General features: G+C 44.6%; 2 protein-coding genes across 5 annotated transcripts in view; one reads left to right on the forward strand and one right to left on the reverse strand.

The window, feature by feature from the left end:
- The window catches only part of LOC142463399 (multidrug resistance-associated protein 1-like), a 92811-nt gene extending 83226 nt beyond the window's left edge, over positions 1-9585 (reverse strand). The window contains exons 1-2 of one of the 3 annotated variants that reach the window (XM_075566092.1): positions 6451-6853; positions 4036-4103 (exon numbers count right to left, since the gene is read on the reverse strand). Coding sequence is in view for 2 of the 3 variants with exons in the window: in XM_075566089.1 (XP_075422204.1) it covers positions 9355-9498 (144 nt within the window). In the remaining variant the exon portion in view is untranslated. Of the gene's footprint in view, positions 1-4035; positions 4104-6450; positions 6854-9354 lie in introns of those variants that run through there. The other 2 variants (XM_075566089.1, XM_075566090.1) reach the window with 2 other exon arrangements.
- A 3898-nt stretch (positions 9586-13483) lies between these two features.
- CEP20 (centrosomal protein 20) lies at positions 13484-23756 on the forward strand. 2 transcript variants are annotated; one of them, XM_075566094.1, is made up of 5 exons: positions 13484-13639; positions 15667-15864; positions 16878-16962; positions 19594-19730; positions 23443-23756. In XM_075566094.1, the coding sequence occupies exons 1-5, from the start codon at positions 13528-13530 to the stop codon at positions 23517-23519; spliced, it is 609 nt and encodes a 202-aa protein (XP_075422209.1). In that variant the 5' UTR covers positions 13484-13527; the 3' UTR covers positions 23520-23756. The 2 variants fall into 2 exon arrangements, 1 of the variants encoding a protein (XP_075422209.1); XR_012787429.1 differs by lacking the exon at positions 23443-23756 and having other exon boundaries at positions 16878-17024; positions 19594-19729.
- The last annotated feature ends 920 nt before the right edge of the window (positions 23757-24676 follow it).

A 24676-nucleotide genomic window follows, 5' to 3' on the forward strand; every position in this document is an offset into this window, starting at 1 on the left:
AAAAAAACACACACATGCAGGATATTGCATGAACTGCAGCTTTAATATGTGCCTCGATACAAACCACACATTAATTAGCCAAGTTGCCGATTGATCCATTCTCCTATGATCGATCGGGGAAGATTCAGCTCGTGAGTTTACTAAATGGCTGTCAGTGCAGCAGAAGAGGACCAAAGATGCAAAGCTCTGTGGGGAAGATCATGTGACCAGGCAGTCACTAGCTACAATTGGTGCACTGCTAGAGAGGACAGTGCTCAAAAAGGGGTGTGCCAGAGGCTGTTTCAGAAGAGGAAGGGGGTGTTCCTTTGTAAATAGTTGTTATAGAAACAAAAATTGTCTGTTACATTATAATACATTAAAAATGTCAGACTTGACAACCTGCCCCCCCATCCTTAAACCAAATAAATAACTAAATTTGGCATATAGTTTATCTGGAAAAACTCTCAGCCTATCTGAACGGCTCTACCTCGCAATTCTCTGAGATTTGGGCTCCTTGGTTTCGCCATGCAGGTATATCCCCATATATAGATTAGAATACTTGGAACAGAGTGATATATGTGATAATTAAATTGTTGTATACAATGCTATATCTTTACAAATGCTACCCCTCCCCCCCTCCCCGATCCCCCCTTTATCTGTTATAATGTTGTTAATTTTTCTTTTGTATGTAAAAAAAAAAAAAATGCTCAATACAAATTTAATTTTAAAAAAATGTCAGACTTGTAGCATTTAAAAAAACAAAGATTTTCTTATAGTACAAAACTGATTAAATGGTTGCTTTAGAAACAAAAAATGCTTATTATAATACCTTACAAATGTAATTTAGAGTTGTTTTAAAAAAAAAATGCTACAAGTATTTTCTGCACAGAACTGATTTATTTAAAAAAAAAACACTTGTAGGATATTGCTTGATCTGCAGCTTTAAAAAAAAAAAAGTAGAGTATGATGTGGTCCTAGTGACATGTAGGTTAAAAACAGGCAGGAAGAATATGTTTGTTTAACTCATATCATGTTAATATCTTTCCTACCGAGTATGCCGGTTTTCTTTTAAGCCACCACTTTCTAAATCTCTACTTTGTGCGGTTATCATGGTAACCGCATTGGGCAAGTGCTGTGGTGGCCAGCTCCAGTCCTCAAGGGCTACCAACAGGTCAGGGTTTCAGGATATCCCTGCGTCAGCACAGGTGGCTCAATTGGTGGCTCAGCCAATGATTGAGCCACCTGTGCTGAAGCAGGGATATCCTGAAAACTTGACCTGTTGGTAGCCCTTGAGGACTCAAGTTGGCTACCCCTGGGTAGGGAGGACGTCTCCATTTTAAACTCCCAGACATTTAATATTTCAGACGCTTCCATCTCCTGAACAGAGCATCAGGTTTTCAAAATAACAGTGCTGGAAATGGCATGACAAGATCTTATAAGAAGAAGCCAAAAAGTAACATGCAAAACAAATGTGATCAGTGAATGCTGCTGCTTTCACACTAGGTGATTCATACCTTTAAAAACACAAGTAAAACTGACAAGTTTAAGCATTTTGAAACGATGTAACCCAAGGTTTATGGAGGTTGTGTTGCCCTCACCTCCCCATTATCCTGTGCTCTTTCCTAATGGTCCTCTAGCTTGCAGATGGGGACCTTCCTAAACCGCATGATCTCATCACTGGCATGGAACAAAACAAGATACTGGTACACAATGATTCCATGCAGACTCCACCTTGTAAACCAAAACCAGTCTTTTTTTTAAATTCGCTACGTGCAGGCATGTCACTGCGGTCCCTTGGGTCCCATGGAGGAGAGCGCCTTAATGCAAATAGATCAAGAGTACACCTTTATGTATGCATAGTCTTGCTACTGGACTGCTTGCAGGTGGCAGAGCCGCACAATGGCCAGGAAGTTCTGTGGCAAAGCGTAGAGAAGAAACCCTGGACCTCGCACCGATAACGCGCCAAACGCTGTTGGTGATGAAATCATCTGTAGTCTTAATACAGAATCACTGCGATTGCACCACATTTCGGGGGAGGAAATACCTCTCAGCAGGTGCCCCATTATGCAAACAGGGGCGGGAGAATAAAACCGGTTAAGGCAGAACCGGAGCTGCTCTTTTGGTATATAGCAAAGAGCCGGACAGCTTGCACAGGCCCCATCCGCACAGCTAGCTCAGCACTTTCTGGATGCGTACGTTTGCTTTTGAAAGAGGAAAGGGAAGCATATCTGTCACCACTGAAAAATAAATCCTGTTTGACCTATGAAATGAGCTTTTAATAACCAAAATAAGAAAAACATTAAAGCGGCAGTCCACGCCGAGCGCCATTATTTTGCGTGTTATTTATTTTTTTACTGACTAACGTCTGTTCTTGCCCTTTCCACTTACCTTTTTTTTTTATCCGAAGCTCTGATTAGGAGATAGAAGCGTTTGAACAATTAGATGCCCAGGAGAATAAAGTGGAGCTCTCCCCAGAGCCCAGTGTCATCTAACAGGTTACTGTGCTACCTTCGGAAACTAGAGAAGAAGATCGTCATTTCTAACACTAAAAAGGAGCAGGACATGCTCAGGGGGCAAGATAACAACATTATAGGTGGAGGGGGTTATCGCTCCTTTAATGGGACCAGCTTATCAGCTGACTGTGGACAGCTGGGACCTTGTGTAACCTCAAGGACACGGTCAATGAACCAACCAGGAAAGCAATAACTACAGCGAGAGAGAACAATCGCACAATGCATTTACATTCATGTCACCATGCTGCCTTGTTGCATCATTTTTTCCCCCCTTGGGCAAAAATATGTTTGAAGGTGAAGAAGTCGCCGGGATGTACATTTGGTTACAGAGGCCAGTGCCAGGCAATGATTTTAAGCAAACCATGAGACCCTCCCTTCTGGAATTCTATTTCATTCATAGAAATAAGCTCTTAACCCTCTCACTGCTAGGAAAGCCTGCAAAGCATTGTAAAGCAGGGGTAGTCAACGGCAGCCCTCAAGTGCCACCACCAGGTCAGGTTTTCAGGCTATTCAGTGCTTCAGCATAGGTGGCTCAATCAGTGGCCCAGTGCACACTGCACCTATGCTGAAGCAGGGATATCCTGAAAACCTGACCTCTTGATGGCCCTTGAGGTCTGAAGTTGACTACCCCAGTTGCCAAGCGATTTCTCTAGCTCTAAACTCTTATATTAGTGCCCAAGTGATGTACCATGGAACATCACGGACACGGGTTGAATGGTAGTAGTTGTGCTCATCCCCAAACACCCCACCCACACTATTTCCATTTGCAGCCTGACTAGATCTGCCAGACCTTCGGCACTCCAAAAATTACATTGTTTTTACCTGAACACACACACACACACACACGCACACCTCATTGTGACTTTGCGCTTTAGTTCTGGTGACTTTGCGCTTTAGTTCTGGAAAATACTGAACTAAAAACTTTGTTTTAGGTCCTGAAAAGTTATGATTGTCTAAAAACACCAGATTGTCACATTCATTCCCCCCACCCAGTCACACTCACTCTCACCCAGTCACACTCACTCTCACCCAGTCACACTCACTCTCACCCAGTCACACTCACTCTCACCCAGTCACACTCACTCTCACCCAGTCACCGCGCCCCAACTGTAGAGCTGGGGGTGCGTGGGTCCGAGCCCTACCTAGCAGCGAGGTAGAGGTCCACCCAGGCGTCTGACAACGGAACCAAGGTCTCTCTTCTGGTGGGGACTAACGTTTGGGTTTGGACAGCCAGGGAGCCCCCTGTGACGCCAGAACCGGGACAGTTTCTCTCTCCCCCCCCCCCCCCACACGCCCCCCCACTGCCAGACGGCAGCCTTGTTAGCCCCTAACGAATGCCGAACGGAAGAAGCAGGTACCATGTGTGCATCGGATTTCTACAGTACGGTTTCAAGGCCTGAAATAGATGCTTAAAGCACTCGTAAACATGTTACTAAATTAGATTGGGGGTATAAATGGACACAGCCAGAAGTATACACAGACATACAAAGCATTCAAGACAACATATCATTAGCTCGGTTCTGCTAATAATTCATCTTCTTACCAATCAGCATCACGTTAAGGAGTTAGAGGACGTCATACATTGCTCTGGTGTACAGATGGCTTTGCTTTCTAGGAAACAATATGCGTATGCAGACGGAAGCAATTAATAACCACACAATGATATATTACGCCAACAGCAAATATTCAAGTATGAGACTACACTACTTCGAATAGTCATGTATGTAAGCATGCATGCATGGTCTGGGGGTTTAGCCGCCTCTCACCTTGCCACGGGGACATCTCGCCGCCGGCCGCCTCGCCACCAAGGTAAACCCCTAACCTTACCCTAAAAACCATACCCTGATCCCCCAACGTTAAATCACCTACCTTGGGGGCGAAACGGCGGTGAAGTGTCCCTCGGCGGCTGAACGCAGCGGACACACACACCTTAGTAGTTTCTGGGGGAATATTAACCCTTTTGGTGCCGGCGAGGCTAAGGCACCAGAATGTAACAGCCACTCTGGCACACGCGATGATGACAAAACCGCATCTCCGAAGCAGTCACGTGATCGCCCAGCCACTGATGGAAGGGGTTATCCCCCTTCCGTTTCTCATCAGTGTAGGACACGTCCTGCGCTCCGACGCCATTTGCCCTAGTACAGCTAGTGGGACTTACGTAGCTGCAGTGCCAGACGCCATGACGTAGTAGCCATGTCCTGTGGCACGCAAAGGGTTAAATGGTCATCCAATAGGAAGCCGCAACGGATGACATTACGGCTTTCTATTGGCCCGCAGGAGATTTAAACAGCCATTGGAGAGGCAGTGATACCTTTAACTTCACCGATAATCCTCCAGCTCTTATACGGCCATTTAAAAACCCAGGAAGTAATACCAGTAACTTTACAGGTAAGTATCTCAGGAAGCAGGGGGTCCCTGGAAGCTGAAATTAACACTTCAGCTCTGTTGGACACCCGGGTCCCCATCCTGTTAAAAAAAAAACACAACAGGGGAGTTGGGTAAGCACAATTGCTGCTTTAAACATCAAGTTAAAGAACGGGAATTTGGGGATTCCCTGCCCCACAGAGTTTACAATCTAAATACTGGACCAGTGTATGTTAATGTTCTAATTGTATCGTTATGGACCACACACACACCCATTTACTGCACTTCGGAATATGTGCATACTAAATAAATGATAAAAAGGTAGAGCTATTTTTTCACAACTCATCGCAAGCCCACTCTGGATAGCTCTCTCTTGGGGGCGGGGGGCCTCACCCAAACAGTGACATCTGATCTCATGTCATAACATGCATTAACACTGAAGTAGGTCTGCATGTAGTGGCTCAGTGAGTAAGGAGACACTGACTGGCACCGAGTTGCAGGGGAACCCGGTTCAATTCCTGGTCGGCTCCTTGTGACCCTTGGTAAGTCACTTTATCTCCGTGTGTCTCAGGCACCAAAAACAGGGGACATGTGCCTGCAAAATGTGCCTCTGTAAAGCGCTACGTAAAAAAACTAGCAGCGCTATACAAGAACATGCTATTGTTATTACTGCATATTTTACAGCCCATGCACTGCGCTACAGAATACGTTGGTGCCTCACAAATAAGGACGGTCACTTTGAGCTTTTCCACCCCAAAGACATGAAATTATACTTTAGTGGACACCTGGAAGGGATGTTCTTTAGGGACATCAATGGAAGTGTTAAGATCAGACGGTCCCGCTCCCTGCAAGATCTGAGCCATCTGCTTTTAGATAATAACCCTGTCACTGCCAGAGGGGACAGAAACGCATTGCAAAATCAGTAAAGGGTTAAGACGCCAACGGCCAACGGCCAACGCACTGCACTGATTTGGGTTGGGAATAGGACGGACCTTCCCAATAACAGATGGTACAAACCTACCATTTTCCTCTATGTAAGGGAGGCCTGCCAAAGAGATCCCAGTGGTAACAACTACCAATAAGCAGCCATCTGATGTGGACACAATATCCCATTACATAATGGTGCAAACCAGCTCAGCAATGCATTACAGAGCCCACCTGGATACAAGGGGTCAAACTCCACTAATGCACAATATCCCCCCCCCCCCCCCATCCCCCCAACATGTAAACCCTAAAACATGAATACACCTTTTCATCCCCAGCAATTACACAACATACCAGGTTGCAGCTTACACAACTAATATCCTAGCAAAGGTCTAATAAATGAAACGCACTGCCTATAGGATTCACCCCCAAAACCTTATTAGTGGTAGCGAGGGAAGGAAACACAAACCCTACAAATGCTGCTGCTGCTGCTACATGGAGGAAGAACTTCAAACAGGGGCAGCTGTGCTGCAGACACATGGAGGGAAGAGCAGAGGGTGCAACCTGTGCCAGGGGTGTGGGATGCACAGACAGGCACACACACACACACAGAGACACACACACACACACACACACACACAGAGACACACACACGTCAGGGCTAGCTTACCCAGAAGCGCTCGCTGCCGTCAGAACTGCAGAAGGTCTCCATGCCGGGACACGGGGCGTACCGGAGCCGGGATAGGAGAGCCGGAGCCGGGAGAGGAGAACCGAGACACGGGGAGGACAGGAGCCGGGAGAGGAGTGCCGGGGCACGGGGAGACAGGAGTACCGGAGCCGGGACACGGGGAGAGGAGTACCGGAGCCGGGACACGGGGAGACCGGAGTGCCGGGGCACGGGGAGACCGGAGCCGGGACACGGGGAGAGGAGTACCGGAGCCGGGACACGGGGAGACCGGAGTGACGGGGCACGGGGAGACCGGAGTGCCGGGGCACGGGGAGAGGAGTACCGGAGCAGGGGCAGCTCTGCGAGGCGATAAACAGCAGCTCCCTCCTCCCCGAACAAGCTGCCGGCTGGGTGGCTGCTGATTGGCTGCGTGTCACGCTGAGCGCTGATGACGCGACCAGAACTTGGCATGAGCTGCAGGATAGTATTATTATTATAGGATGTACTGGCCCTATTACTTCTTATAGGGTTTGCTGACCCTATTACTTATTATAGGGTGTGCTGCAGTGTGCTGGCCCTATTACTTATTATAGGGTGTGCTGCAGTGTGCTGGCCCTATTACTTATTATAGGGTGTGTGTTGGCCCTATTACTTATTATAGGGTGTGTTGGCTCTATTACTTATTATATGATGTGCTGCAGTGTGCTTGCCATATGACTTAATATAGGGTGTGCTGCAACATGCTGCCCCTATTACTTATTACAGGGTGTGCTGCAGCGTGCTGTCCCTATTACTTCTTATAGGGTTTGATGCCCCTATTACTTCTTATAGGGTGTGCTGCAGCATGCTGGCCCTGTTACTTATTATAGGATGTGCTGCAGTGTGCTGGCCCTGTTACTTATTATAGGATGTGCTGCAGCGTGCTGGCCCTGTTACTTATTATAGGATGTGCTGCAGTGTGCTGGCCCTATTACTCTTTATAGGGTGTGCTGGCCCTATTACTCTTTATAAGGCGTGCTGGCCCTATTACTCTTTATAGGACGTGTTGGCCCTATTACGTCTTATAGGATGTGCTGCCGTGTGCTCACAAGTTTTCTAAGTCTGTCACTTGTGAACTAACCAACCTGCTTCACTCATCCTGTCCCGCCTTGATTACTGCAGCCTTCTCCTGGCTGGCATTCCCCTAGAACATGGGTGGGCAACGCCATTCCTCAAGGTCCACCAACAGGTCAGGTTTTCAGGATATCCCTGCTTCAGCACAGGTGGCTCAATCAGTGGCTCAGAGACTGATCGAGTCACCTGTGCTGAAGCTGGGACTGATTGAACCAGCTGTGCTGAAGCATAGATATCCTGAAAACCTGACCTGTTGATGGCCCTTGAGGACTGGAGTTGCCCACCCCTGCCCTAGTCCGTCTGTCCTAACTTCAAATCCATCCAAAATGCTGCTGCCAGACTCATGTACCCAAGGCCAGGTCCCCAGTGGCCTCAGCGGCGCATGCGCCACACACCACAGCACAGCCCTCTATGGGGCAGGACCCAGTGTGTGCGCGCAAAGCGCTGCGACGCGTACGCTGGCAGGGAAGACAAAAGGGATGGTGCTTCCTACAATTTATGATACTATAGGGTAGGGGTGGCCAGCTCCGGTCCTCAAGGGCCACCAACAAGTCAGGTTTGCAGGATATCCCTGCTTCAGCACAGGTGGCTCAATCAGTGACTCACTCATAATGACTGCCCCACCTGTGCTGAAGCAGGAATATCCAGAAAACCTGGCCTGTTGGTGGCCCTTGAAGACTGGAGTTTCTCACCCCTACTATATGGCATTTTGAGGAATGGGTCAGAGAATCAGTTCTCTTTCACCCACAATTACAATGTCTTATTTCAGAAACTACGAGGAAGTGTACGGGGCCTGTGACGTATTTCATGGTAACAAGACACATGACATTTTATTGTAAACGCACACTGCTTCCAAAGCCCCGAGAAGCGAAAGCATTGTTTCCTTGTGGCAGTGGTCAATGCTATTAACAAGTAACGCAACCTCAGCACAAAGACGGAAGGAAAATGTACGGGACTGATATAAGGAACAACGTGATAAACTGTATATGTTTCGTTTAAAACCATGTACAAATAAATTGATAAAATATCATTTTAAAAAAAAACACCAAGTTCTATGTTTGTTCCCTTCAGATATATAAATAGGGTGAACAATCCTGAATGTTCATTAAATGTGTCAAAACCGTGCTAATGTCGCGGTTGATATCCTTGTTCCTGTTTGGACGCACTTAAAACGTAAAAAATAGACACTGCGTGTTTTTATGTGATCGATCATGTCAAAGAGTAAACATTTGAAATATATTGGTAAATTTTAATTACCAGTACAGTAGCTATATAATAATGCGCTGTACTGAACAGTTTGTGTAATCTTAGCACACAGTGTCACCTTTTACTTCTTGCCCATTTTAACATGGACCCCTAACAAGCTTATTCCTGCCGCATTACACAGCTTTTCAGCGCAGCCTGGATTAAAGAAGTGCAGAGCCAGTAACCCTACTCACAGACTGCTGTTTCAACCTTTTGGGTCTCTTCAGTGCGAGGCTGGTTACTGAAGAGATCCAAAAGGTCGAAACAGCTGTCTGGGAGTGGTCCATGTTAAAATGGATTAGAAGCAAAAGGTCATACTTTGTACTCATTTGCATGTCATCTCCCAGAATCCTTGGCTGCAGTGGATGCATTGTATGCGAAGAGATAATGGGGAAAAGCAGGGTTGCCGACCTGTCTGAGACGTGAATGTGCTCAATTTTTATTTGCTGCTATCTTTGTAAACAGAAATAAATCAATAATACAGCATAAATGGGTGGGTGAGCACAGCTTGTTAGCTCTTCAATGAAACCTGGGTGTCCAATGGATTACCATGGGTCCGGCACGATCCGCCTCCTGGACTTGTAGAGGGTTGCGGTGAAGGCTGTGATACCAGGATGGTCTCCTTCCCCTGGCACACTGGTGCCCACCGACCTGTAAAAGATCAATGTGGGTTGGTACCGTGTTATAAGACATTATTTGTCTACTTTCGTTTGTTTGGCTAACATTGATAACCTGAATATAGTTAGTGTAAGATCACAGGGTAAGGCAAGTTCTCTTCCCTATGACATCCATATCATGATGTCTTCTACCTGTTCATGGTCCCAAGGCTCAACAAAGTATCCGGCCGCTCCTCCTTCTCTTACCGTGCACCCCAAAACTGGAACAACCTACCGGAGACTCTTACATCCACCACCAGTTTAAGTTCTTTCAAATCTAAGGCTGTCTCACATTTTAATGTGGTCTGTAACTGTTACATACGCCCATAATACAAATTATCTTTAACTGTGCATGCAATGTCTTGTATATAATGTATACCCTGCTCATTATGTAACTGTATTTGTAACCATGTATTATTTGTCTTAACTCTGTGCCCAGGACATACATGAAAACGAGAGGTAACTCTCAATGTATTACTTCCTGGTAACACATTTTATAAATAAATAAATAACCTGGGGGTGGTTGGGAAGTTGGAGATGCCCTAGGCACATCCATGCAATAGATCTAATTATCTATGCCCTTCCCAGAAGTTCCATCATAAGGTTGGGAGATTTTACTGTAAATGTAACTTATGACATCATCACATCCTCTTTCTCCGTTACTTAGAAAGAGGTTGGAATTCTTTGAAGTTGAAGTTTTACATTAAAGTGTCCTGCACACGGTCTGGCGGACCAGCAATGACACACCTTGGTGTGCGCATCATTTTCTGTCCCTTGGTTCCCCATTTCCCTATTTTTTCCAAGGGCGCATGAGCTGGGACTTATGTACCTAGAAGCTCTTTTTTGCCGCCCCACTCCCCTCCCTTCCCCCTGAGATCCACCAGTTACAGTCCATATATTTCGTATAATCTATCACCAATCATGGATGGTCACTACAGGTCCCCATCGGGGGCCTCGCTCTGCTCATTTTCACTTTAAATGTCATTAATAGCATAATGTCAAGGGATTTAACAACCCCTGCAAGACACGATTAGCCTTGTCTGATTATAAGAGACCGAGGAGATGGTTTTTCTACTCCAAGGGACACATTTCAAAAAAGCAAGGCCGCCATCCTTACGTGACATACAGTATAGTCCATTTCATCATTCCTCGGCCCAACTGAAAAAGAAAGGGGGTGACAACTCTGATAAATAATAGGATTCCTTTTAGGCCAGTCCTAACAAAAACTGACAATGATGGCAGATGTCTGGTAATAGTGGGGACTCCATACGGGCAGGACCTGAACAATAGCTAACGTGTAGGCCCCAAATGAGTCAAGCTCCAAATTTGTGTCTAAATTCTTTAATATATTGGGCAGGGTTGCGGAAGGTCAGATAATTCAGCGCTTAGCACTGTCATGGACAGATCAGGCCCTCCCACAAACCGCAGAAGAGAGGATATTTATTTATAAAATATTTTACCAGGGAGTAATACATTGAGAGTTACCTCTCGTTTTCAAGTATGTCCTGGGCACAGAGTAAAACAAATAATACATGGTTTCGAGTACAGTTACATAAATGAACAGGGTATACATTATATACAAGACATTGCGTGCACAGTTAAAGAAAATATATATTATGAGCGTATGAAACAGTTACAGACCAGGTTAAAATGTGAGACAGCCTTAGATTTGAAAGAACTTAAACTGGTGGTGGATGTGAGAGTCTCTGGTAGGTTGTTCCAGTTTTGGGGTGCACGGAAGGAGAAGGAGGAACGTCCGGATACTTTGTTGAGCCTTGGGACCATGAATAGTCTTTTGGAGTCTGATCTCAGGTGATAAGTGCTGCAAGTGGTAGGGGTGAGGAGCTTGTTCAGGTAGCTGGGTAGCTTGCCCATGAAGAATTTAAAGGCGAGACAGGAAAGGTGAACTTTGCGCCTAGACTCGAGTGATGACCAATCTAGTTCTTTGAGCATTTCGCAGTGATGTGTGTTGTAGTTGCATTGGAGAACAAAATGACAAATTGAATTGTAGAGGGTGTCAAGTTTGCTAAGGTGGGTTTGAGGAGCCGAGCCATATACTATGTCTCCATAGTCATTAATTGGCATTAGCATCTGCTGTGCGATACGCTTTCTGACCAGGAGACTTAGGGAGGATTTGTTCCTGTAAAGTACCCCTAGTTTGGCATAGGTCTTGGTTGTCAGGGTATCAATGTGCATCCCGAATGATAAGTGGGAGTCAAACCATAAGCCCAGGTATTTAAAACTAGTGACAGGTGTTAGGGTGGTGTTAGCGTTGGTTCTAATCAGGAGCTCAGTCACTGGAAGCTTTACAAATTTAGTCTTGGTCCCAAATACCATTGTTACAGTCTTGTCAGTGTTTAAAAACAGTTTGTTTTGGGAAATCTAGTTTTCGAGTCTCAAAAAGTCAGACTGAAGTATGTGTTGAAGGTCAGAGAGGCTATGGCTGTGTGCATATAGGATTGTGTCATCTGCATACATGTGTATTGAGGCTTCCTTACAAGCTGTGGGAAGATCATTAATGAACACTGAGAAGAGTAGGGGCCCCAGAACAGAGCCTTGCGGGACACCACAGGTGATATCCAGGGGGTTGGAGTTAGAGCCTGAGATGGACACATGTTGGAATCTTCCTGATAGGTAGGACTGAAACCAGTTTAAAGCATGCTTCCCTATTCCAGAGCTCTGGAGTTTGTTAAGCAGGATAGCATGATCAACTGTGTCAAAAGCCTTTGCAAAATCTAGGAATACTGCACCAGTGAGTTGTCCCCGTTCCATTCCACACTGGATTTCATTGCAAACTTTTAGCAGGGTAGTTATGGTGGAGTGTTTGGGACGAAACCCAGATTGGAATTGGCTAGGGAAATTTGTCTTGGTATAGAAATCGGTTAATTGGGAGAGGACACATTTTTCCATGACTTTGGATAGAATTGGGAGAAGTGAGATTGGCCTGTAGTTTGAGACAGTGTTTTTGTCCCCACTTTTGAAGATTGGGACAACTCTGGCAGTTTTCCAGGTCTTAGGGATATGGCCTGCAGACAGGATAGAGTTGACTATGGACGCAATTGGTTTGGCAATGGCTGGGGCACCAAGTCGTAGGAACCTAGATTGTAGTAAGTCGGGTCCACATTGGCTGCTTAGTTTTAGTTTGAGGAGCGCTTGTGTAATCTCCTCTTCAGATACTGGGCCAAATTCAAAATTGTGGGCAGAACCTTGAACAAGGGAATTATTACTTTCCAGCTTTCAGATGTCTGGAGAGAACTAAATCTTCTTAAAGGCAGGTGTGCGTAAAGTTTTATTCCGGCACCCAAATGCCTGCTTTCTCCCTCCCCGGCTCCGGCGTCAAATGATGCCGCCGGATCATGTGACATCCCGTTGCCATTGCAACACGTCACGTGGCCCCGCACATCATTTGCCAGCAGGTTGCCATGACGATGCGTCGCTGGAAGGTAAGTGAACTTACAGAGGCCTCACGTGATCCCCGGCATTTAATTTAAATGCCTTCGGGGAAGAGCGGGGCCTCTGTAACCGCCGCGCCCACCCCAGAAAGCCCCCACTTTGCGCACTCCTGCCTTAAGGATTACTCATGCACACAACATCAACACTACATCACTGCATCATGCAGACAGCGTCAACAATACATCACTGCATCGTGCACACAGCGTCAGCAATACATCACTGCATCGTGCACACAGCGTCAACAATACATCACTGCATCGTGCACACAGCATCAACAATACATCACTGCATCGTGCACACAGCGTCAATAATACATCACTGCATCGTGCACACAGCGTCAACAATACATCACTGCATCGTGCACACAGCGTCAACAATACATCACTCCAGCCTGAAACGTGTCTGTGTCTGTGTCTGTGTGAGCGGAGCTGTGTATTCGGCGCATGCGCCGTGCTGTGTGAGCGGAGCTGTGTATTCGGCGCATGCGCCGTGCTGTGTGAACGGTGCTGTGTGAGCGGAGCTGTGTATTCGGCGCATGCGCCGTGCTGTGTGAGCGGAGCTGTGTATTCGGCGCATGCGCCGTGCTGTGTGAGCGGAGCTGCGTATTCGGCTCATGCGCGGCGCTGCGTATTCGGCGCTGCCAAATGGGAGGCTGCTTGTGACCTTTCACCTTTGCTGCCGTTGGTGCAGTGGAATCATGGCGGCGGTGTCTGACCTGAAAGCCGGTAAGTGTGTAACGGCAAAGCGCCGCCGGGACTGGGGGGGGGGAGGTTTTAACGGATATATAGCCCTCGTGTTATATATAACACACAGTTGTGATAAGAGATATATATACTATAATTTTGTGTGGATATATATATACACACACTTTTATATAAAATACAGATGTGATATATCACACACACACACACCCCTCCCCCCCCCCTATAAATCTGAAACTGCAGGCACTATTTTGGATTTTATATATATATATATATATAAAAAAAATCTTTTTTGTGTTTTTATTTACACACGTATTTAGACTTTATTTAGTAGAGAGCTAAATTATTTTTGATTTAAAAAAGTATTCATTAGGTGCGATGATACATTGCTTCCTTCATATCATCATGTATGTACACATCAATTTCATTTATACACACAGTGGGGATCATTAAGATGCAATAGTGCCAATCAGCGCAGTATCGCACACAAACTCCCATGCGGTCCATGGGAGTTTCTATTCAATTCTTCCCCCCCAATCGACACTATATGGCAGTTTTCAACACCCTGTATTAACAGATAACACCCAGTGTGCCATGAATCCTCACATCCTCAGATGCTCTCATAAACGGACATTTTAGGCTTCAACCATGAGACCACAGAGTAAGGCTGCGTTTATAGTAAGGGTGACGCGACCGCGTGACAGCCGTCCCTATAGCATTTCCTGCACTCTGGTACAGGAGAGGGCGACCAGAGGGAGTGACGGAGGCGTGGCAGTGAGCGGTTCGCCCTCATTGTCTGGCGTCACGTGCCGATCGCAGAAGAAGTAAAAATTCTTTGATGTCAGCCGTCGTGGTCACGCCCACTATGGGCACCTGCGACGGACTGCATGTGCTTGCAACGGCGCTGTCAACGTCACAGTCGCTGTAGCCAGTACAATAAACGCAGCCTAAGGCCGCACTTCTAGTCCTGACGATGGAGCATCGCGTCAAAACAAGTTTATTTAATCCGTTGCGTGCGCCTATAGTAGGCGCGACAGTGCAACCGAAATCCCTGAAGTCAACGAAAATTGATTTTTTTTCAGCGACCTCCGCATGACGTCAGCATGCACAACAAACAGATGGAGCTGAGGATGTGACGTCACGCCCCACTCCAGTCTGACACGCCCCACTTCTGTCAGTGGCACCCCCCATTGCTCGAGCACGCAGTGAGCAGGACAGCCAATCGCTCCTGCTCGGGCAGGCGCTGACGTCACGTCGTGTGAGCGCGCGTCTCCTCACCCTGGCCGCAGCCTTAGGCCTCGGCCATGTTACTTGCTTGCTGGCGGAAGCGCGCTGAGGCGCGCTCCCGCTCAGCACTGAGCCCCTACAGCCGCAATTAGAGCGGCTTTAGTAGGGGCTCGCCTGCGCTTCCGCGCGCTTGCGGTAGCGCAGGTCTTAGGGGAATTTAAAATTCCCCCGCTTGCCGGCGAGACAGGCCGGTCACGTGAGCGGTTCGCCCAATGAGGGCGAACCAGCTCCGTGACGTCACTGGCCCACCCCCTTTTCCTTGTCTGCAGCTTGTGATTTAAAACAAACTGAGATCTCCCTGTAAGGGATAAACTGGAGCTCAAGGGAATGGGAAACACTCAGAGTATGAAGAAAAAAACTGTATTCAATAAAAGAATTCCTTCAATAGTATTGATGATTATCTTCAAGGACCTAACCCGTTAGCAAGTGTGCAGAATGAGGACTTTGTGTCTTGTAGAGGTTAGTACCAGGTTGGACTCCCATTTTATGTAGATTAACACTTTGATAAAGCCTGCAAGGGCGAAACATATCAGTGTGATTGCCATCAGTTAATAAATCAGTTCAATTCACCCTCCTTCGCTGATTTCTGCGGTGCAGCGTTTTTTCTGGCTGTGTGCCAAGTTTTGTTCCTGTGATTTAACATAGGTTAATGGGAAATTAGTTGTATGCCTCACATCTAGTTTGACAAGCAAGACAAGATTAAGCTCTGGTTATTTGCAAGCGTTTGTTTTACATCAAATTTACTAATGTGTTTATTTCTGTAGTTCTGAAGGATACGCTGGAGAAAAGAGGAGTTTTAGGGCAACTGAAAGCACAGGTCCGAGCAGAAGTGTTTAATGCTTTGGATGATCGGAGTGAACCCAGACCAGTACTGTCTCATGAAAACCTTCTCATTAATGAACTAATCAGGGAGTATTTGGAATTCAACCAGTACAAATACACAGCTTCCGTTCTAAGTGCAGGTAAGTTTGTTCAGTAAACACTGAACCACTTTACTGTGTAACAGTGCAGGCTTCACCCAGCGTTAGGAGGGCTAGATTGTGAAGTGTTCTAATGCAAGAGCTGTCATTTTGGTGGAAATGTCTCACTCCCACACATTTTTTTATGGCATGCTACAGCTCTTATTAATATTTGCAAATCTAGTTTAAAAATATGACAGAACTTTGTGAGATGTGCTATGATTAATTTGTGTCTTAGTGAACTCTTCTAGTCTTCACCCTTGATAATAACCAACAGGAGAGTCCTTCCCTATACCAAGGATTCCTTTATTGATGTTTGGAATGAGTTTGTACCTTTAGGCACCTATAAGGAACTAACTAGAGGATGAGTGGCTGAAGTTAGTGGTGAGTCTTAGTCATAACACTATTCCTTTTCAATTCGGTAAGATGTAGCTTTACTAGTGACCTCAACAAACTTCTATAAAATTCTCATTTTAAAACACCCAATGCTTCAAATAGCCGTTTGACAGCTACAACCCTTATTTAGACCACTACCGTGAATATAGTTATTGCAATAGCCAAGTACCGTCCGATAAAATGATCGTCTCTTCATGTTACAGGGAATTTTCATCTTTATTACGTTGCAGCAACTATTGTTTCTTAGTGTGTCACTGTTATGTTTCCATAGAAATTGTTTATAAAGCCTCGTGATTTTGTACTATAGCACATATATATTTCCGCAATCAAGAAATATTACCATTGAAAACTGATACCAGGCAACGTTATCTGTTTTGTTTCGGACACCTGGTAGCGGTTTTGAAAAGTGCCTTTCAACACGATACATTAATGAGAACTTTGATCCTAAAACAGATAAAGTAATATTTATTTTATATCTTTGTCGTTGGCTAGAAGTTCCTCTGACTGCTACTATTGTTATTTCACCCCCACATCGCTGTAGAACTGAAGAAGTATTCATTATAACAGAGGATTCAGTATAACCGCTCACAGTAAGAAATGTACTACATTTTGTTTTTCAGAATCAGGTCTATCAGACATCCCACTGGATCGTCCGTTTCTTGCCAAAGAGCTTAATATTGTTGAAGACGCAAATTCCCGATCAGTGTAAGGAGGTGCACTTAAAGAAAATAAGTGTTTGCCTTTTTCTACTTGCTGTTTGTATCCTGGTAATTACTGATTACAGATAAATTTGTTTGCCAATCCCTAAACTAGAAAACTGTAGATTAAAAGTATTCCTTTTTCCCAAATGTAACCTTTTCCTGGGTTGTTTCAATTTTGTTATATTGAAACAGTCAACTGAGCCTCAGTTTTAATCATTTTGGTACCTAATTTAAATGGTCCATGGCTTTTCTAATATATTCTCCAAGGCTACGCTCTGCTACACAAAATACCAAGAGTAAGCCAAAGTGTCTGACTATAAACCTCTGACCGTTTCTCATAGATGTTTCGCTTAAACCTAACTCCCTGCACCTCACATGTATCCTCTTGAAACCTTTCTCATGCTTTCAATCGCCCAATGCATCTCCATTACTTAAGTTAATATCGTTTAAGTACGTATATGTTTGTGGATAGAGCACCATCAATGTACGCTGCGCTTTACAGAATAGGCAGGAAAGTTTAGGAAGATCATATACAAAGTTTTGCAAGTGCATTAAACAACTGGAATTGCTCTATACAGTTTACAATCTAGTAGCCACAGGTCTAAACTACCTGAGGAGGTGAGATTTCAGGCGTGAGTTGAAGATTTGTAGGGATTTAGATTGGCGAATGTGACAAAAGTGAGAGGGTTTTCAGATATTAGTGCTGAGGAGACAAATGGAGCAGAGAGGAGACAGCCAACTGCAGAGGATTAGGGAAGAGAAGAGGTTTCGTTTGAAATTTGAACCGAGATGTTCAAGGGAAGAGACGAATGTACAGCAGAGAAGGAGAATCTTGTAATTGAATGCAGAGTTTGATGGGGGGAGCCATTGGATGGGATTCAGGCATAGAGGAGATGGGACAGATCTAGAACAGAATGAGAATTCTAGCAGTAGCATTTTGAATCGGTTGCACAGTATGGAATTGGGAGGCAGGAAGGCCAGAGAGGAGAAGGTTGCAATAGTCAAGTCAGGAGATAATGAGGGCATGCATGAGCGTTTTAGTTTGTAGAGCAACAGAGAAAAGGACGGATTCTGGCAATGTTGTGGAGGATGTGCAAGATTTAGCAACTGGGTGAATGTGAGAAGAAGGGGTGAAATATTACACCTAGGCAGTGTGCTTGGGAGACTGGTAGGGGCTAATACAGTAAGGGAATTTAAACAGGCTTGGGAATGGCATAAGGCATAAATACAAAGAAAGTTAATGATCAAATATGGTCAGAGGTTTTACAGTGCACAGGAAAATTTGCAGGCTTGGTAATTCTTATCTGCCGTCAAATTCTGTTTTGTTTCTATGAATGAATGGTAGTGCCAATCACTGGCGGTGGCGGCGGTCGTTACCTCCATCAGAGCAATCTGAAGGACTTCAGATCACTCACGGGGCCGGGGGTGCGGCCATGATGTCACGTGAACCGCCGCCGTGATGTAATCAATGCTCGGCCGCCGCACCAAAAGACAAAAATCTTGTCTTTGGCAAAAGTGGTCGCGCATTGCGCTTTCTGCAGGTGCGCGCAGGCAGTGACTGGGGCCGGCCCCATAGAGGGCCGTATCTTGTTCGCGCCGCGCATGCTGTGGCGCGCAGTGGGGATGAAGCCTTAGACATGTTATGTTTTAGGTGATGGAGGGCTATCCAGCCTGAAATAGACAGTGATATGTGATTGGATGTCAGTAGTAAGCTTAAGGGTTGAAAAATACAATTATGTCATCAGCAAAAAGGTGATATCTGAATTCAAGGGCACTAATTATATTGCCAAGTGCTAGTGTATATATAGAGAGAAAGAGGGGTGTCATGACGCACACCAACAGACAGGTCATCAGGAGAAGAGGAAGAGCTAACAGAGGCACTGAAAGAGCAGTTAGGAAGATAAGAGGAGAACCGGGAGAGAGCTTTGTTACGGATACCAAGATATTGCAGAATAGGCAAGAGTAGAGAGAGGGTGGTCAACAGTCCATAAGCCAGATTGCTATAGGCCTAAGGAAGCATAAGAGTTGAGAATATGAAGGAAGAGTGCATCGACCACGTTCAAGGAGCTTGGATACAAAAGGCAGGAGAGAGGGCGATATAGGGGTAAGTATTATCAAGGGTATTGCTTTTAAGGATGCGTGTGACTATTGCATGTTTAAAAGCAGAGGAAGAGGTGCCTGAGCAGAGCGAGGAGTTGAATGTGTGTAAGTGTAGGCAGCAGTGTGGGAGTAAGAGAATGAGGTTAAGGTTTGCACCTAGTGGAAACAGACGAGGATAGTAGATGAGACCATTACAATTCTCTGACAGGTGAGATGGGATCCAGCGTAGAGAAGGCGGTTTTAGGAAGAAGAAGAGTATGAGATGCACGAGGGTTGTCTTGATGGATTAGATCGATTTTTGCCTTAACTTTGCTTAGCCCTGGTCTTTTGCACCATTCTCCTGATCACTAGTTCTAAGCGTTCTTACTTAGTACAACTTGACCCTGGGAGTAAATGTAACGATGGCTTTCTTTAAAAATAGATGTTGTTACTTTAAATTGGAAAAGGTATTAACTATTACTAAAGTACTCACTTTTTTATTTCCACTGTCATTCTGTAATTACGGAGTATAATCAATTCTGTTTTGATCACATAGACCTATTCTGTATGGAATCCTGTCTCACTTTCTACACGGAACCAAAGAAGAAAGTAATCGTAACACATTCCTAAAGCCTTCATCAGAAAAGCATATGCGGAGACTTTATGGAGATGCTAAGGAAATAAATGCAACAGGTAAACTTGAAAAGTTCAATACGTTCTGTTTATTACATAGTGTTCTAGGTATACACTGTCTTTGCAAGCTCAATATTATATGTATGTTTGTCAATTGTATGTTTGTCAATTGGACTGCTACTGGGATAGTGACCTAAGACAGGGGTGCAGAAACTTTCCTGTCTGCGCCCTCTGTCTGCACTGCCCCCCTGCTCGTGCGCAGCTCCTTACCTTGTCTCCGGCGTTAAATGACGTCACGTTGCCATGGCAAAGCGATGTCACGTGGCCCTGCGGCATCACCGGAGACAAGGTAAATGAAGTAGAGGCCTCTCGCGATCCCCCGGCATTTAATTTAAATGCCTTGGGAAAGAGCGTGCCCTGTGTCCCCCTTGAAAAATCTTACACCCCCCATGCAATCGGCAAAGAAGCCTCAATGTTACATCCACTGTGACCAATGATTTAATCACCATCTATTTTTTCTCATAAGTATGGGTCACTTGGTAAAATCCTTTGGCCAAAACATTTCAAGCCTCCAACCGTGTCACAGTCAGACCCCATCAGCAGGTCCTACAATACCAATTTTATACAGTGTTTTCTGTATTTCTTCCCCTGCATAGAGAGAAGAGGAAGCAAAACAACTAAATTAAAGTGAAACAATCTTTAAAATATTTATACTTTTTTTCTTTTTCTTGCACTTTATTTTTACCTTTTTTTCACTATAATTATTAGGCCACTTCTGAGTTTTAACTGCACTGTAGTCCATACATGGCACATACAGTGCTTCTTAATGTTAACCCTTTAGGCAGCACATACATGTCACAGATCCCATGCTGTTGGCTATAGTGCTGTTTTGCTTCCTCTTCTCTCTATGCAGTGGAAGAAATACAGAGAGTATAACATTGGTAGTGTAGGACCTGCTGACAGGGTCTGACTGTGACACGGTTGCAGGTTTGAAATGTTTTGGCCAAAGGATTTAACTTAAATGACCCATACAAAAAACAGATAGAGATGAACTAAATAATTTGTCATCCTTGATATAGCATCGGGGCCTATTTGTCTGTCGTGTTCTAGGTCCCAGCAGCAAGTGTTTAAATATAATTAGTTGCGGATTGTGAACTCTTAGGCTGAGTCCATAGAAGGCATAGGCTGAGTCCATAGAAGGCACGTCCGTGCTGAGCCGTGCGGACGCTCCGCGCTGAGCCCCTGCATCCTCCATGAGGATGTCTTTAGAGGGGGCTCACGCGAGCGTCCGCAGGCGTGCTGAGGCGCTGGATTTTTCAGCCGACAGCCAAACTGTTTTTCAGAGCCCTGTCGGCTGAAAACATCCAATCAGCGCGGAGCAGCGTCAACATCACGGCACATGACGTTGACGTCGGTGCGTCGCGGGCGATTGGCCCAGCGACATCACTGCCCCGCCTCCCTCATTCTCCCCCCGCCTCCCGATCGCGCCCGCTGGCTCGCCTGCATGGGCATGAAATCGCGCAGATTTCAGCAGGCGAGCCTCAGCGTCCGCTCGCCTCAGCCCTGCTACCCCCTCTAAGGCCCCAGCCTTAGATGAGAATTGTCATGCAAAACTCAATCTTGTGTTTTGTCATTAAAGTAGCAATCCCACCCCTTCTTATTTTTATATATAGAATTTGAACTGGGGGGTCCTTCAGATCTGAACCCCTGGTTCCCAAGGTACAAATTGTTTTAGTCGCAGGTTTACTTTGTGGATTTTCAAAGTTGGCGCCCGCAGTCATTCAGTATGAACCCGTATCGTCTCCCGTGGGATTTGGCGACTATTTTAATTTCCTGAATCGGAGCAGAAACTCTGGCAACTAAAATAGTATCTCGGGGGTCCCATAAGCTAAAAACAGCACAGTTCATACCCGAAAGATCTCCTTCCTTGCCCCCTCCAGTTCGAATTCTTTAAAATATTGGAAAAAATAAATCAATGCGGAAAAAAAAACGAAGTATGCAGCATTAAAGCTGTAGGTATCTGTTGCACGTCTGTAGAGTATAAGCGGTCAAGTTTAGAAGGGTTCCAGTGAACCTGTGTGAGTTAATTCATTGATGGCATTCGCACATGAGGCACAGTTACTGCGTTCCATGAGGAAGGCGCTGTGATTTTTAGGTCTTCGTTCTCGCAGCTCTGGCTGGACGATTTTCTTTTCAGCCATTGGAGGGAGCTACTGATCTGCTTTTTACAAGCAAGACCTTCAATGCGTTCCTATTTCACCAATAACATTTCCCTGCGATGGAAATCTAAAATGCACATTTTTGTCCTTTCCGATATAGGAAAATGATTTTGTTCATATTCGTAATAGACCTAAAAGGACCAAAATAAAGTACAAACATTTTGACGCTGTCAGATTGTGTACAACCTCGTCAGTGCAGCTTTGTGTTGTGGGTCACTGTCAGTATGATTGCAAAGTGCTACTTTCTTCCCTACCATGTTACGTGACTGTACTTTTGTCTCCCTGTTACTTGGATTTAACATAATTAATCTTGCATTAAATTACTATCTTCTCGTATTCCGTATTTTGGCCTTGTTGCCTCGTAAGTGCAATAAAAGTAGTTAAATCAGGCTCATCTAGAGAGAATTTACTTATGTTGCTAGTTTCCAGGCTACATTGTTTTAAAGAGGCAGTCCCTGCTGTTTATTTTTTTAACAGGATTGAAGCGGGGGTTTCTGGAGCTGAACCCCATTAATTTCAGCTCCAAGGACTCCTGCGTCCACAGATATCTGAAGGGGGCGCCGGTATCTCCTGCAGTTTTCAGCTTCCTTCGTCACATGGGAAGCCAAACCTAATGACGTCACAGCTTCCTATTGGCTCTCAGAGCCCGGCATCTTTGAAGTGTGTGTGTGTGTGTGTGTTTAAGTCTGTGTCGAAACAGCTGTCTGTTGTTAGGTTTACTGGCTATGCATCTTAATCCAGGCTGTGCTGAAAAGCTGTGCAATGCAGCAAGCATAAGCTTATAGGGGACCATGTTATATGATTTTGAAGCATATGCTCATTTGCATATAATTTCCCAGAAACCCTTGCTGCAGTGGAAGAACTGTATGCTGGGCGATAATGGTGAAAGGCGGGGTTGCAGACCTGTCTAAGACATGCAAATGAGCACACTGTAATAAAAAATAAAAAAAATAAAAATATATATATATCTCCATCCACATAGAACCGCAAAGTGGCTCCTGGCACCCCCTACGGAGGTAAGTATCTATGGAAGCAGGGGGTCCCCAAAGCTAAAATTAATGGTGTTCAGCTCCGGAGACACCCCTGTATTCAAAAACGGCAGGGACGGCCTCTTTAAGGCAATTAAGATTTGCTTTCCAGTTCCTATAAAGCAGAGCAAGCCAAGAAAAAAATCTATTAGTTTAGAAGGCATAAGACAGAGTTAATTGTTTAGAAAAACTTGTTTATCAAACCTCGGAGGTCGTGGTTGGAGATAAATGCTACACTAACACTTAAATATTTTACTGTAATGTACGGTATGTTTATAAGTATTTTTTTTTTCTAAAAGGTTTATTCTAGAACTGAACTTGGCAGTGCAGTTTACCATTAGTTTATTTTGCAACCTTGTCCTATACTCACGACTTTGCTCAAAGTAAAAGGATCAAACTTTAATACATTTGATGTGATACTAAAATGCAATGTGCTCTGTTGTTTGCATCAGCCACGGATAATTTTTATGAACAATATTTTATGTTCTCATTTTAACAATACATCTTTGGGTTCTTGATTCTCAGATAACCATCCAGAACCGGTGCGAATGTCCGAGTCTGGTCCCGAAGAGCTGCATGCTCTACGTGGCACGCACAGATAATGCTCCATGAATCTCCTTCACAGTAAACGCTTTAAACATACCGTTTTCCTGGCATTTCGTCATGTTCTGCGCCTGAGTATGAGCTTGCCAGGAACAGCAGGTATCCTTACACATGGATCATCATTTTTACATTGAAATATTTTATATAATTTATTGACTGAATGTTTATGATGTATTTTGACTACATTGTACATGATATTTTTTAAATGTGTGAATTAAATATATTTTCGTACAGTGTCCTCAGTCTATTTTTGTCCCTTTTTAAAAAAATAAATTTTTTTATTCACATGCTCCTCCGTTTTATGAGGACAAAATAGCAAAGAAGCACAGAGACCTATTTACGAAGATGCACGCAGGTGGGTAGGCTGTATGAAATTATTAATGAACAAGGGTAAAATTAATTTGTAAAAACTTTGCTTTTATTAAACAACTTGAAATATACACAATGTACCCCGCAATATAGTATATAAATCACCCTGATAGAAGCGAGCCTCCTCCAGTAGCCGTATTAAAGTGAAGTTAATGTCTAATCATCTGCAAGTTAAGCATAACAAGAATATAAGTACAGTGTACATAGCTAAGGGGGTTTGGATGATTATTCTATAGTATTCCTACTCCATGTATAAGAATGTTAGCTCGTTAGTATTGTTGAAGCTCCAATGTCTGATTTATACTATGCGGAAATAACTATTTTAAATAAAAAAATATATATAAGCAATGTTGGTATATGATGATAACAATACAATTAGAAAGCTGCTTAGCAGCACTCCAAATGAGCAGGTTCCTTGGTATAGTGGGGGTTAATTAAATATATAGATTATTATTATTTGTGACACGCCAACTTATTCCACCAATGGGGTACATACAGAGTTATGTACAGTATATTACAAAAACCTAAATAGTTACATACAGGTGAAGACAAACGTGCACAAAAAGATACAAAGGTAATAATCATCCTGAGAGTTTACGATTCTAGAGGGTAAATTACCAATCCTAGGTGTCTAGTGATCAGAGAGAAGTAATGGTAGGAGTAGAGTATATATAAAGTGGCTGTGTGGTCTTACCCTGAACTGCTAAGTATGCAACTTAATAATACTCTATACAGTGAAATGAGTAAATCCCTAGGAACTCGCTGCCTACGGCTGTTTGCTGCAGGA

Source organism: Ascaphus truei, chromosome 11, assembly GCF_040206685.1.
Source record: "Ascaphus truei isolate aAscTru1 chromosome 11, aAscTru1.hap1, whole genome shotgun sequence".
NCBI classification, from domain to species: domain Eukaryota; kingdom Metazoa; phylum Chordata; class Amphibia; order Anura; family Ascaphidae; genus Ascaphus; species Ascaphus truei.

What these genes read in the sequence shown, in the direction of transcription:
- CEP20 (XM_075566094.1), top strand. Translation starts at nt 13,528, where the DNA reads ATGCGCGGCGCTGCGTATTCGGCGCTGCCAAATGGGAGGCTGCTTGTG. An exon ending in AGCTTCCGTTCTAAGTGCAG is followed by an intron (nt 15,865 to 16,877) that starts GTAAGTTTGTTC and finishes TTTGTTTTTCAG; the next exon opens with AATCAGGTCTATCAGACATC. An exon ending in TAAGGAAATAAATGCAACAG is followed by an intron (nt 19,731 to 23,442) that starts GTAAACTTGAAA and finishes CTTGATTCTCAG; the next exon opens with ATAACCATCCAGAACCGGTG.